This window comes from Raphanus sativus, unplaced genomic scaffold, assembly GCF_000801105.2.
Source record: "Raphanus sativus cultivar WK10039 unplaced genomic scaffold, ASM80110v3 Scaffold0330, whole genome shotgun sequence".
In the NCBI taxonomy this organism is placed as follows: domain Eukaryota; kingdom Viridiplantae; phylum Streptophyta; class Magnoliopsida; order Brassicales; family Brassicaceae; genus Raphanus; species Raphanus sativus.
This window is the reverse complement of record NW_026615650.1, coordinates 1-14,612: the sequence shown is the minus strand read 5'-3', so window position 1 is coordinate 14,612 and position 14,612 is coordinate 1. Positions and strand designations below refer to the sequence as shown.

General features: G+C 35.0%; 2 protein-coding genes and 1 long non-coding RNA gene across 4 annotated transcripts; 2 read left to right on the top strand and 1 right to left on the bottom strand.

Annotated features, from left to right (window-relative positions):
• Nucleotides 1–154: 154 nt before the first annotated feature.
• Nucleotides 155–3,898, top strand: LOC108832923 (uncharacterized). The gene is made up of 7 exons (XM_056996732.1): nucleotides 155–419; nucleotides 677–1,536; nucleotides 1,603–1,875; nucleotides 1,978–2,286; nucleotides 2,358–2,830; nucleotides 2,915–3,032; nucleotides 3,112–3,898. Exons 2-7 carry the CDS (start codon nucleotides 679–681, stop codon nucleotides 3,751–3,753), a joined length of 2,673 nt encoding a protein of 890 aa, XP_056852712.1. The 5' UTR covers nucleotides 155–419; nucleotides 677–678; the 3' UTR covers nucleotides 3,754–3,898.
• A 212-nt stretch (nucleotides 3,899–4,110) lies between these two features.
• Nucleotides 4,111–7,008, bottom strand: LOC108832924 (uncharacterized). The gene is made up of 3 exons (XM_018606374.2): nucleotides 5,601–7,008; nucleotides 4,648–5,520; nucleotides 4,111–4,575 (listed from the first exon to the last, which is right to left on the bottom strand). The coding sequence occupies exons 1-3, from the start codon at nucleotides 6,573–6,575 to the stop codon at nucleotides 4,111–4,113; spliced, it is 2,313 nt and encodes a 770-aa protein (XP_018461876.1). The 5' UTR covers nucleotides 6,576–7,008.
• A 4,707-nt stretch (nucleotides 7,009–11,715) lies between these two features.
• On the top strand, nucleotides 11,716–12,842 carry LOC130501922 (uncharacterized). Of its 2 annotated transcripts, XR_008939951.1 has the most exons (4): nucleotides 11,716–11,984; nucleotides 12,101–12,246; nucleotides 12,372–12,501; nucleotides 12,587–12,842. It is a non-coding gene; the product is annotated as an uncharacterized LOC130501922 (long non-coding RNA). The 2 variants fall into 2 exon arrangements; XR_008939950.1 differs by having other exon boundaries at nucleotides 12,372–12,841.
• Nucleotides 12,843–14,612: the final 1,770 nt, after the last annotated feature.

Sequence of the window (14,612 nt, the reverse complement as noted above, 5' to 3'; positions counted from 1 at the left end):
TTATAATTTTATAATTACTACACTAAATGGCAAAGCAACCAAATTTACTAAAAACCCATCCTTCTAAACACTAAACACAAAATTATAAGTATTTTTTATTAATAAAATACAGTTTAATAAAAAAAAGAAAACAAATAAAAAAAGAAAAAAAAATAAGACAGAACTCGTCATCTTTTCTCCCCCACGACAAACTTCATCCATAATCCATAGCCATCTCCATCTCCATCTTTTTCCTCCATCTCAATCGTTCGTCCAGAAACTCAACCTCCATCACTTTTATCTTCTTCGACAACTACTCTACCATTGATTGTCTTCATCTCTGTTTTTCTCCACACCTCCATCGATTTCGTCTCTGTCATCAGTGAGGAAGAACTCAATTTCACCTCACTCCTCCACCATAAATCGAGTTCCTTGAATCTGTAAGATATAATCTATGTCTTAGAAAGTAATTTCAACAATTGATTGCATTCAGATTGATTGCTGTTAAATTTTAAAACCCTAATTACTAATTTCAAATCCCTAATTTCGAAAATTGGTTTGGGTTTTCTCTGTTTCTCTATAAGCTAATGTATGTTAGTATGAAATCTATGTGTATCAAGTGTTGTATTGGATTTCTCTGTTTCCAATTCCTTTTTTTTAAAAATCAGTTCTTTGATTCCACTTATTTTTTTTTCAGGTATGGCTTCTTCTTCGGGTGAACGAAAGTATCCTCCTCGTTTGTATGATGTTGGAAAAACCCCAATTCAGGGTAGGAGCATGAACCATAGTTGTTTCATGGCCAACATTCAAGCGGTGCTAGAAGATCTTGGGGATGACGTTGCGTCTGACTTGAGGGAGTCAGCTGTTGGAGTGATTTTGAAGCTCAAAGAGTTGAAGTACACTTGGTCTGCTTCTTGCGTTCACCATTTTCTCGCCAATCAATTGGCCATTGAGAGCAATCATGAGATGTGGTCCTTGATAGACTCTATGCCACTGCGGTTCTCTCTTTATGAGTTTGAGGAGATTACGGGACTAAACTGTGATCCTTTCGACAAGGATGAGATTTGGGATGTGGAGCATGAGAGTTTTTGGCTGAAGATGAATGTCCCGACTTCACAAGGACCTACATTGAAAGAGCTCCAAGACATTCTTCCTATTTGCAGAAATTGGCCTCGGGAGGAGCGAGTGATGATAGGTTTGTTGTGTGTGCTGTCCATTGGGATATTTGGAATTTCCAGCAACAGCAGACTCCCTTTGCATTGTGCTAAAAGAGTGATGGACCGAGAAGCTTTCCAGCGATATCCATGGGGTCGTGTAGGATTTATCAGCCTCCTTGAGTCTATTAAAGTACTCACATATGAAGGAAAGCAGAGTTACACACTTCATGGCTGTGTCCATGCTCTCTATATATGGATTTTTGAGCATGTCCCTGGTCTAGGAGAGAAATTTGGGAATCGGATAGAAGGAGCTGATGTCCCTCTTCTCTCATGGAGGGGATCTCGTCCCCGTATCAACTTCTCAGATTTTTGTGCCCAAGAAAAAAGAAAGTATCAGAAGGTATGAAGAGAAGTACTATTTTCTGATTAAATTTTTTTTTTACTAATCATGTATATTATTACACAGGTTCGTGTGAGGCACATGGTTGTCAAGCCAATAGAGGATAGATATCCGAAGTGGGACGATAATGAAGTGTCTATTGAGCTGGATAACATGATTCAGGACATCCTCAAAGGTCAGCTTGATGAAAAGTTTTGGGAAGTAACGGCTGCCACCAAATCCAACAAGAGAAAAATTCACGTGCACCCACCTGTTGTTCCAGATACCACTGATGTGGGTCCTTCTTCTAAGCGAAAGAAGGACAACGAACATGGTGATGGTTGTCAAGCATCAGAAATGGTATGTCGCTATAAGGGGTCCATCAAGTATCTGAACACGTATCTGAACATGTTATTTCTGACGTTGCCTGAATTGTTCTTTTGGTTTGTGAATTGCTTGTAGGTTGTAGCTCACAACATCGCTATACTTGGGTTGGTTGAATCGGTTAAGATTATGACTGCAAAATTAGATGGAATCGATGTTAATGTGGCTGATAAAGTTAGTGAGAAACTGGAAGCGACAATACAAGCTAAAGTGGATGCTAGGGTGTGTTTATATGAGAAAGAGTTTCTGGAGAAGATTGCCATGTTGCAGGAAGAGGTAAAGAATCTTAAAGAGAAGCTGGGTGTAAACATTCCTCCTGATGTGGCCAATTCCAATGATCAAAATTCCATTGCGCAAGAAGAGGATGATGATTCTAGCAGTGCCTTGGTATGTTCTCTGAGATTAATTTTTTTTTTATTTTCTTAATTAATATCACTAACACATGCATTTTACTACAGTCATGGATGGTTGAGAAGAAGATAAATTCACAAGATGGTTTACCAATTCAGTGTGTTGTTAAAAAGGAGAAAAAGGAAAATACTGCCATGAAGAAGGAGCGTAAGACCAGTGATGTGAAAAAAAAAGGGAAGAAAGATGAAGTGTCACTGAAGAAAGTGAAGAAGGAGAAAGCATTTTCCATCCCAGAACTGAATGACAAATCCATCTCTTCAGAAGGTTGGAATCAGCATTTGCGGTGGGAAAATAGTGAAGAGTGTAGACAAGCGTTGGAAGCAATTGCTTCAACTTTGGAGGAGCCTACACGTAGAAGAAAACCCCAGTTGACGAAGACTCAAGTATGGCCGTACGTAGGGAATTCAACCGTCAAACGTATAATCACTGGTGTCACTCCATCTAAGGTGTCCTACGACCCATTTGCTAAAGTCGAATCTCAGAAATTGGTGAAAGTTTTGGATTTTATTAAGCGAGATTTGTAAGTGTCTTCTCTCCCACCTTATTTTGTCTTACATCCTATCTTCATATATATGGTGCTTGATTGCTATGTTTTCCATTTTAGGGAAAAAAAGCACTCTCAATATGGTGGATATAGTGAGCTTTGCGCTCAGTTTTACTTAAAGTTGATGGTGCCAAGAAATGTGTGGCCAACAGAAAATTATGGCTGGCTGTGTGACTCTGTGAGTTTTTCTATACTTATTATGGTCTTCACAAGAGTAATGACTTACAGATTTTAAGTAATGGTTTTCGTTTTGACAGCACATTGCCGCAGCAATGCTCATGTTTCACAGACGTTCCATGCAATCCACATCTCCATATGCTTCCCCTCGAATTGCATTTCTAGATCAGTGGTTCGTGAAGTCATGGGTTTCTGACTTCGAAAAGCAGGACAAGAAGAAAATTGAGGTGTCAGATATATACATCAAGGCTTTCAATGGAGAGTACCCGGAGGAGTTTGTGACAGGTAAGAAGTGGTTTGAAGATGTCGACAGCTTGTTCCTCTGCCACCTTATTAATGGAAATCACTGGGTTGCTCTACACATTGATTTAAAGAAGGCGACAATCAATGTATATGATAGTATTCCGAGTGTGGTGAAGGATCAGAAGCAGCTGCAGGAGGAGTGCAGGCCATTCACAAAAATGATTCCACTGGTGCTTAACAAGATGCTGCCTCCAGAACTAGGAAAGAAGTCCGAGCAGCAGTTCGCCTTACGTAGGCACAAAAAGATCCCCCATAACGATGATCCGGGAGATTGTGGTGTGTACTCTTTGAAATACATTGAATGTCTGGCTGTTGGATGTACTTTTGTGGGCTTAAGTGATACGATCATACCGGCACAAAGAATGAAGTTGGCAGCTGAGATTTATGAAGAGGTGGCAGAGGTTGTTGCAGAAGGATGATTTACTTTTCTTGTTGCTGTCAGTTGGATTATGATAATTTAAACGTTGTAGGACGTGTGACTTGGATGATTTTTTTTCAGTACTTGTAGTAGTAAGTAAAACATTACTTAACATGGATGGTTTTTTATTTTAGTACCTGGTTGCTTTGATCGATTTTAATTCATCAACCTAAAACATTTTCTTGATAATGGCAAACATAAACTAATGCATTAGATTATAATGATGATCAACACTTAAAAAGAAATAAAAAGTAACGTACCACCAAATATCAAGTGCAAAAGTAATGCAATACCAAAGAGTATACAAAGAACTAAAATTAAATCTAATGAAAAAGCCAGAAACTTGATTGCATACTCATCACTTAAGAGGACATGTTTTAGAATTATGTCCCGTCTGGTAACAAGTTCTACATGTGTGTTCTTTCCTTGGCCGCTTCTTATCTGCAACTTTCTCCAAAATAGATTTATATCTTGATTTTTTCGGTCTTCCTGGTGGTTGACGGACAGCAGGTGGTAAACAGATTTTCTTTGCAACTTCTTCTGGAACTGGAACAGCATCATCTTTGGGCATAACAGCACTGAAATATGCGTTGTAAAGGTACTGCTTCCGATAGTAACGGTGACATAGTGATATACATGATATCTTTCTAGCTTCCGCAGCAGCTATAGCATGAGCACATGGCAGCTTCTCCAAATCAAATCTACGACAAGAACATGTCTTCTCGGTCAAATTTACAACATGTAAAGACGAGACTCCTTTCACTTGTGACTGATCACTGTCTATTGCTTGAACCTTTAGTAAATCAGCAATAGGTATCCTGCCCTGCAAATGTTACAGCATAATATATTAGCATATAGTCTAACGAGACACAAAATCTGATTGAAAATTTCTTACCTCCAACATCTTCTCTACACCACGAGTAAGAGAGGTTTTCATCAACTCAGCGTCATGTTTTCTTGTTGCAAACCAGCGTGTCATCATTAATCGGATTGACTCTAAAAGGTGAACAATAGGCAAGCTTCTAGCACCCGACAAAGCTCTGTTTATTGATTCAGCTATGTTACTTGTAAGGAGGTTATATCTATCACCTCTAAAATGAGCTCGTGCCCACTTACGTACATCAGCACGTTCCAAGTAAGCATGCAAATCTGGATTTATCTCTTTGATTCTCTCGAAGGTTGCTTGAAAGTCAGTTAACCTAAAAGAGTTGGCGGCTTTTTTCACAAATCCAAATAAATCACGCCCTCTGTATCGTAACAAGATGTTTTTATATAAGTGGTACGTGCAAATTCCCCTGCTTGCCAATGGATAGACCACTGCAATAGCTTTCTCTATTGACTTGTGCCTGTCTGAGATTAACGCTAATCCTTCATCATCTGGTATCACACGGCTGAGTTGGCGGAAAAACCATGTCCATGATTCATCATTTTCTGTGTCAACGACAGCAAACGCAATTGGAAAGATTTGAAAATTACCATCCTGTGATGTTGCAATCAGAAGCGTTCCTTTGTATTTTCCTTGCAGAAACGTTCCATCAACCACCACAACCTTCCTCATAAATGGAAAGCCAGTAATGCTAGCACCGAATGCAAGGAATAAGTACTTAAATCTGTTGTTTGTATCAACTTCCAATCGAGTTAAAGTTCCTGGATTTGACATTCCGATCTTGTGCAGGTAAGTAGGTAATTCCTGATATCCACTCTCTGAAGTACCCATTACGAGATCTCTAGCAGCTTGAAGTGTACGACGAGCTTTCCAGTAATCCATCTGCAATAAACAAAAAAAAACGATTTAAAAGAAGTAAAGGCCAGAAAAGAAACAATATTTTATGATGTAATGTAGTCGACCTTGATTCTGAAGCTCATATTCATAGCAGTAGAGACATGACTTGGCAAAACAGATGGTTCAACCCCACCAACATAGTCTTTGTACAAGAGTCCAAGAATATCAGGAGTAGCTTGTCTGGAGCGAGATGGACGTTCTGTAACAGAGCAGGTATGTTCATCTACATATACTCGGATAGTAAACTTTGAAGACTCACCTACTGGTGAAGCTCTAAGATTCCACGTACAACCTTCTAGCCAACATTTTACACGAAACAATTTCTTTGTAGATTTATCCACATCAAAATCGAAACGTTGGACAACTGAATATATCTTCAGACGTGTCTCCAATGCATCTTTTGAATCGTAACTCTGCCCCACTGCAAATTTGAATGAGCGCAAATCTAATAAACTCATTGGAGACTCTCTTTCTTGTGTTTTAAGGACTTGCGCATAAAGCATATTTGTACAAGATCCTTGGACCTCTTCTACATGGTCTGGTGGAATCCCGTATGTGGTAAAGTTTTCATCATCGGATGTTTCTCCATCAGAATCATCACAGTAATCGAATCGATCACCCTCTTCGTCTGTATCTTCTTCGTCTTCACACAATAGTTCATCTCTTTCTTTGGGTTGTTTCTGATCTTCCGCAGCTCTTTCCCCAGCAATTTTTTTCGCTTTAAACTCCACACATATTCGAACGTTCTCGTCTTTGTAGAGACCCAAGAATGCATGAAACTGCCTATCGTTTCCTATTTTCACAGGTGGTGTATCGATGCTTTGTTTTTGTAGATTCCGCTTCGGCAAAACGTACCTCAGTTCCAAATCGTAATCTGCAAAATCAACTTCGTAATCCTCAAATATAATTTCAACAAAATCCTCAAATCGAGTGTTTTCATTCGCAGCAACCAATATGCTCCCTCGCTCGTTGTCTACTTCAAATAACCACCTAGTTTTCTCAACTTTCCACTTCCCACAGACGAGAACTATGTGTTCCATTACTCTCTCCTCGATCTGAATTAAAAGATGCAGTTGTAAGTCACCATGAAAGTGGATCACGTGTTTCTGAGTGGAAGGTCACAGGAAGAAGAAGACGTTAAAGAACGTAAAACCTAATTGGAGTTAACGTGGACATATCTTTTAGATTAAACCAATGTTTCAAATTGGTTTAAATTAATTTAAACCGAAAATAACTCTAAACCAAATTTCAAAATTAATTAAAAACAAATTTAATCAATCCCAACCGAGATCCAATTTAAATTAAACCGAAATTTAGATGAATTTAACCAGAAATTCGAATTGTGTCCCACTCTAGTAATTAAAATTTATTTAAAAGTCTGCCGTCAAAGACTACAATTTAAAAAATCTGCCACCAAATGAATACAAAAGTCTGCCGTAAAATTAAATCGGGCAAATATATCTATCAGCAAAATATATGTCTATTAACGATAAACATATCTGTCTCAAAACTCTGACTACTTAAAAAAAAAAATTGTTCCTTCAACAAATCGGTTACTACATATGACAGATTAAAATAGATAAATCTATCAACAATCTTAAATCGGCCACAAAAATCTGCTGACTTAAAAAATCTGTCGTACCAGAAAAGTCTGTCACCAAATACTTGGCAGATCTATATTTTACAACAGGTTTTTATAACAGACATATCTTATGATAGATTTATTTTTCGTTAAATAAGTCTGCCGTCGATTTTTTTTAATTAATTTAAATGGCATTTTTGTAATATTACTTTTTGATTATAACTAGAGTCAAGGACATTTTCGACCATAAAATAATGTTAGTAATTTTAAACTTTTAAGAGTTATTCTAGTAATTTCTCAACTAATTTGAGTCATTCTAGTACACTTCCCTTAATTTAAACTGGTTTATTTAATCTTTTTATATTTTGGAATGAATCTTGCGTCCCAAGTTTTACAAACTTTATAAGCGTTTTAGGTTTCAACCCTTAAATGTCGTATATATACAATTTCAAGCGCATGGTTACATTAAAGAGCAACCGTTGTACATGTGTATGTGTTCTTGCCAATACATTGGAGCCGTTAAATAAATATCCATCAATAATATATTTTATTCACCATCGCCACAGGGGCACCTCCTCCTACGCCGCCACCGTACTTCTTCTCACCGTATCCGGCTTCTTTCTTCTACTCTCTGCCATCAACAACTTCGTTCTTATTCTATCCACTCTCTGTTAGCTCCTTGTAGCCGATCCTTCTTTCCTTACGGCAAGAGGAGTGGCACTGTCATCTTTTTCACAGGAAGAAGAAGGCTGATGGTTCGTTTGAGCTTTTATTGACTAAAAGCCCAAGTTCTTTAACATCCATCTTTCCTTTTGACGGTTATCTCTGGCGGCATCAAGAGCCCCCGTTTCAACCCCTGGCTCAAATATAAAATAATAGTTTATTAGCATTTTTTTTACAACTTATAATAGTTTATTAGCATAAAAGGTTACTTTTATGTTTAATTTGGATAGAAATATACAATCAACTCTCATTTGTTACACATCATATACAATGAAGACAAATATTCTCACACGTCAAGTAAGTTAATATATTTTACTGAAGTCACATTTAAGAAAGAAGCCATGAAACAAAAAAAAAACAGCATAACAAAACCAAAATTAGTCAATGATATTAAACTTTTGTAGCTAAGAAAACTAAATCATTAACGTATAAACTTAAAAATAGATAGTTGGATAAGTTTTCCTTAGACGAAACAGTTTGAAAATGATACTCACCATGGACGTTTGTCGTTCAGGAAGTATCCCCATTTTAATTTGTCCAGTTTTCAAGCATCAACATGCTCCTTCAGCCAATCTGGATTAACTGTTGAGATAAACTGCTGTGACAAACCTGATTAGAAATATACAATAGTTCTCGTGGGGAAATATCGGTTTAAAATCATTTACAGTTTGGTATAAACAGTATACCAATTTAAATTATGTTCTATGGCCTTTTCGATTTCGAACTTTATATATATGTCGGTATACAAGTATGAAATTGTAATATTAGGGAAAAAAAGAATAAAATTTTATATTCAAGGATAGATATAATGAGGATATAGTTTGGGAGACATCTGATACTATACAATAGTTCTCTCTCTAGGGTTTCGACGTGTCCTCACGTGTTGAACTCTTCTCTCTTTTATAGTCGTATCTTCCGTCTCTCTTGTAACCGATCCCGCGATCTCCGTGATCTCGATGCCTCTTTCCTCGACCTCGAGTTCCTTCCACGGGCTCCATCATTTTCGACCTATTCTTTTGGCTCGGCCCATTAACGAAATATCCAAAATTGGGTCCAACAACAATGACCATCCTAAAATCCAGATGCTGCGATTCCACAACCTTGCTGAGCTGACTATGTCCAAACTCGAGATATTGCATTCGTGTTCCACGACCGAACATTTGGTGTAGTCACAAACAACTGGTGGAATTTTCTTGATAAAGTGGTACAGGAAGACCACTAGGAGCGTGCTTGATATGCCCAAAATGAAAACAGAAACTTTGTTGGTGTTCAAACTAGAAGAAGAAGAAAACGCATTTTTACACTGAGGACATTGGAGATCTCGCCATTTTTTGTCCTTGCTAACTCCTTTCCCGGCATGTACCCCAACAGAGTCGAAATCATTGATGTCGATGAACTCGGATCTGTCAATCTGGCTATAGGCACTGTTTCTACTAGAAATTCTACGCACATGGCCCCTTACTACATTCCAACTCAAAATATAGCGCACTAGTAATTGATTCTCTGATGTCATGTTTTTTCTGTTAAGCCATTTCAAATTGTTGTTGAGTTACTTCATTCTGTTTGAGGTGATTATATTTCCTTTTTTTTCTGTTGTTGACTATATATATTTCCATTTTCTCTCTGGACCCTTTTGTTGCAAATAAACATAGCTGATTTTACCTACTACACAGTTTTCTTTGCTATTGGCTTAAGCTTTTTGTCTCGAGCTTGACCTATTTGTGCTTTATACTATTGTTAGTTGTTAGATTTGAAGGTTTTTTCTTCCATTCACTAGTCTTTTTCTCCAACTCCATAGAGAGCAAAACATGCCCATTACGGCTGCACCATTGTTGTTTCTATAGCCAAAATATACGACTTTTATATATTTCATGGTTTCGATCCATTTGAGCAAAATAAAATTTGTATTATCTTAAATGATTTTATACGAAGGGAAATGGTTATGCGCAAAAAGCATATGAAGAAACTCCAAACATACAAAAGCGTAGTTCCAAATTATACAGAAGCCAAAAATACATCTGGCATACCCAGCATATCATGGATCAACCCTTTGCTCCATTTAATTCTCCACGTCCCTTGCCACGTCAATAGTACAATTATATGATATCTATCAATCGGCAGCCCAACCTCCACATCAGTAGCTTTTGACTTGTTTGTCTATCAAATCAAGAATGCGATTTTCTGAGAGGTTAAGACCGAAACGGTGCTTTGTATTGAATATCAACCCATCATTTTTTTGTACACATCTTCACAAAGACACTTCACTTATTGCTTTGAATGAAAACCAGTGGAATCAAGAAAAGCATTTCACACTTTTGCATCCAAAAGAGCACCAAAGAGAAGGTTTAAATATCTATACATTATAAGAGACTTGTTGGTTTGAATCAATATTCATCATCATCGACAATTTAATTATTCGGTTATAAGTTTTGTATAATAATATAAAGTTTTGAATTGTGTTGTAATTGTAAATCAATACCATTAAAACAGGATCATTCCTAAATTATACCCTTAATGAATGTTTTAAGTTTTCCAAAAATACCCTTATTTTTACAAAGGATTAATAAAATTCATTAATGGCATTTGAGTCTTTTAGTTTTAGGCCTACAGAAATATATTTTAATGGATCAACAAATAATGGGCTTACACATATTTATAAAATATGTTACTTTTATTTAATATAAATATTTTATGTTCAAATATTAGACATATATATTCTGAAACTAAATGAATAAAAAAACATAATGACACTATAATGTTATTTTCTTAAATCTATGTATCATAAATTTAATTTTAAATCTAAAATAAAAAATACAAAAATACAAACTTATAATAGGTCATTAATAACAAAAATAAACTAATATTGTCATATTAATAAGTTTTTATATTATCTTTTTTATTTGGATGACATAATAAAAATATCATCAAAGTTTAAAGACCACAAATTTATGTATTATTAAAAAGTATATGATTAATTTAATAAAAAAAACAAAATACTATAAGATATTTTATGTTTTATTTGATCATTAGTATTAGATGACAGGTTAATAATGAATTTTTGGGTTTTACCGGGTTTTATCGGATTTTTAATTAACGATTTTTTCATTAAATCCGAACTAGATTATATACATGGTACGGGTCTTCCAGTTCAACAGATCTAGCTCGAATATGAAAACACTTCTTAAAACTCAACATTATTTTCGAAAAAAACTTTTAAATTATATGTTCTTTAATAAAAAATTATAAATTCATTCGAATCACTCTTGACCAAATATTTGTTTTATTTATTTTTATTTTGAAGAGAAAAAACAAATAATAAAAATATAAAAATTCAATTGTTATGATTTGAAACAAAATAATAGTAATTTGTAAATTAATTTTCGGTTAATAAGTGAAAACAACCTGCGCTTTTTAGCAATATTTTATATAATTATAAATCTTTAAAATTATACAATAGCCCAAGTAAGAATTTCGGATAAAACATTGTTTAACTTATTACAAACACAAAACGATTGTATGACGCATTTTAAATTTCGCCATACTGTACACACTATTACAAATCCGCATAATTGAAATTTGATCATGTTACGGTTTATATAATTAAAACGAATAATAGTTAATCTTTATACTGAAAAAACAACAACAAAAAACCCCGCCCTTTCAAAATCTAGTATGCATTAAAGAGGATGATGAATAACAATATAAGTTTTCAAACATAATTTAAAGAGAAATTAGTTAAAATGACCTAAAAAGTCATGAAATTACTAGACTGACTCATATAAGTTTGAAATTACCGGAATAACTTTTGAAACATGCGAATTTACGATTTTGCCATAAACCATAATTTAAAAAATAAATAAAAATACACTTTAAGAAGAAAAAGAAAGATTTTACCTTTTGTCGGGTTTCAACATCGACAGATACACAAAACACACCTCGTCGTCTCCGGCATCTCCATCTCCGACTCTCTATGTTCTCTCACGACCGGATTTGTCTCCACCAGCTTCTTCTGCGTCTCTGTGTTAAACCCAAATTAATTTCGTCTCAGTCACATCCGGCTCCGTCTTTATCTCTGTGTTTCTGGGACAAACCCAAATCGATTTCGTCTCAGTCACGTCCGGCTTCAGTTGCAACTTACTCTAATGTAAGTCTTCAACTTCACATTCGATCTGTTGTTATTGTACATTAGTTGATTCCTTGTAAAAGAATTGGAACCCTAATTCCCAATTTCATCTAACCTTCAACTTTCAAATCTATTAGTTTTGCACAGCACATTGCAGACTGCTCTAGATTGTTCCCAGATATGACTCATCACGCTTCTCAATCTCTCTTTGGTAGATGCAACACGAAACTGAGACTTCAGTCTCAGCAGGCCGATGCTAAGCTTGATTCTTATAAGCAGGCAGGTATATGATGTATATTGTTCACTTTACTGTTTTCTTAAATGGAATTTTGTTAATTATTCGTAACTCATTCCAATTGTGGTCACCAAATTTTCTCTGATTTGAAAGCTAAGATTCTCTCGTCGCAGGTAACCGTTTGTCTCCGGTCACATTCTATGCAATCTTGGAGGGTTTTGATGACACGGAGAAGATTTAAGCGGACACTTATGTTTGGGTCGGTAAAGATGATCGTAGCATCTATGCCAATGGGACTTCAAGGTTTGCTTTATATATTGCTAAAGGATGATAAATGTTTTTTAAACCATTTCATATCAGTGGATCTCGAGATTCTATGTGTGTGTAGGAATGGAGATTGCTTAATGCGGAAGTGTCTGCATTAGAACATAAGTTTCTCTCCAATTGGAAGATGCCTTGGGGGTCAAGGAAGGTGGTGTTTCCCAGAAAAGCAGAGTAATAATGAAAGTCTACAAAAAGTGTGTGGTTAGTATAATTTTACTACAGTGGGAGTCTAGCTCCAACAGTCTTGAATTGTTAAATTAATTGTTCTGATTTGGTAGGCTCATTCTTTTTCTTTAATATTTGTGCAACTTTAAACTAGAATTAATTAATCACAATTCAAATTTTCTCTTACGTGTTCAATTCCTCCAAGCCTTTGTTAATACACATTTTGACATTTGCTATTGTTAAATTCAAATGAGACAATTTGTGTAAGAATCTGTTTGTTTACGTTTGAATGGTACTATTATTTGAAATGTGCTTTTCCGTATCCGTAAGGTATAATGTATCTACATGTGTAATTCTTTTTAAAAAAATGGTACAATACGTATTTTTTTAACGAAATTTAACTTACATATGTATGAAATTGTTATATATGTAAAGAAAGAGAGGAACCAAAGCGACCGTGGCGTACGAATATACGAATATAATTTTTACATGTTGTAAGATAAAGCTGCATGCATGCTAACTTGACTCTGTCCTCTGTCCTTTGTCTTCTGTCTCAAACTCTTAGCCAGCTGTCATCTTTACTTCTGTCTGAATAAAAAACATACACACCTTTCTGTCTAAGAAGTTTTCTTATCCACACGCGTCACTAGGGGAAAAATTTGTATGTCAACTTCGTTAGACACCTCGGGAGTCTCATCTCTTTTTCATGAGAATTCCCCCCCCCCCATAAAATCTCTGAAAAGCCTATAACCCAGGGAAAAGGACAAAACAGAGGATATAAATCTCAAGTTTTCACCTTTCTTTTTACCGTTTGATGTGTTAAATTCATTTTGGATAAAAGTAGATATATAGGCAAATCATAATGAATAGGACTGGGTTGCTGGATATACCCACTTCACTGACCCCGCCAATCCGCGGATTTTATTTATTTATCAAATGGCCTGATCTATACAATCCGTAAATAAATAATTATGTATTATGTATCCATTCTACTTAATTTTGTGGATAATATGTGGGATTCGTGGGTTATAAGTGTTTTTAAAAAAAAATATTTAAATTTTACATGTTTTTAAAATTCCCATATTTTAAACATAATTGTTTACTTTTTACCAAAAACACTTTTTCTAAATTTTTTTTTTATAATTTTTTTCCGGCTGATGGATATCTGGAATGCAATCCATCAACCCACACCTCGTATAAAATACTCATAACCTACGTCCATGAATAGATTATTAGATTATTTTCAGATTGTTCGATTCACACTCATCCTACATCGGATCAAACGGGGAGTAACCTGCATGTTAAGACTCATATTCTCATACCTAATGATGAACCCTTCATCAACTACTTATGATAAGTAACTGAGATTTTATTTAATATACTCTATATACATCAAGGATTTTTTCTTTTTATCGGTAAATCTTCATTGGCTCTGAATGGTATGGAGATCAAACAAATGCAGATCAAACAGAAAATGCAGATCAAGTAGAACAATTGCGGATCAAGCAGACTATACAGAACAAACGCATATCAAACTGGTTTAATTGAATGATTGTTAAAAACTAAATTTGTATGTTAAGCATTCCAAAAAATTCTTAATATACTTTAAAATACAAAGAAAATTTAAATATTATATAAAAGTAAATACATTTATAACATACAATGAAATTGAAAAAAAATGGAGCATTTTGTTTGGTTATCTTTGCGAGTTAGTTGTGCCAGCTCAAGTTATTGTTTATGATCTTTAAGCTTTTTTACAGAATATAAAATTATTTATATATGAAATTTATTTATCAAAATATATACATTTATTATTGTGTTAATTTCTTGAAAGTTTTCATATATATATAGTAGAAACATTTTTAACTATATTTTTTTGCAACTAATTTTATTTATAATTAAAAGATATTCTTTTTAGATGATAA

Excerpts from the sequence above, each read along its gene's own strand:
- LOC108832924 (XM_018606374.2), bottom strand. The coding sequence starts at position 6,575 with ATGGAACACATAGTTCTCGTCTGTGGGAAGTGGAAAGTTGAGAAAACT. Across the intron at positions 5,521-5,600 it reads ATATGAGCTTCAGAATCAAG|ATGGATTACTGGAAAGCTCG; the intron begins GTCGACTACATT and ends TGTTTATTGCAG. Across the intron at positions 4,576-4,647 it reads GTGTAGAGAAGATGTTGGAG|GGCAGGATACCTATTGCTGA; the intron begins GTAAGAAATTTT and ends TAACATTTGCAG.
- LOC108832923 (XM_056996732.1), top strand. The coding sequence starts at position 679 with ATGGCTTCTTCTTCGGGTGAACGAAAGTATCCTCCTCGTTTGTATGAT. Across the intron at positions 1,537-1,602 it reads AAAAAAGAAAGTATCAGAAG|GTTCGTGTGAGGCACATGGT; the intron begins GTATGAAGAGAA and ends ATTATTACACAG. Across the intron at positions 2,831-2,914 it reads GATTTTATTAAGCGAGATTT|GGAAAAAAAGCACTCTCAAT; the intron begins GTAAGTGTCTTC and ends TTTCCATTTTAG.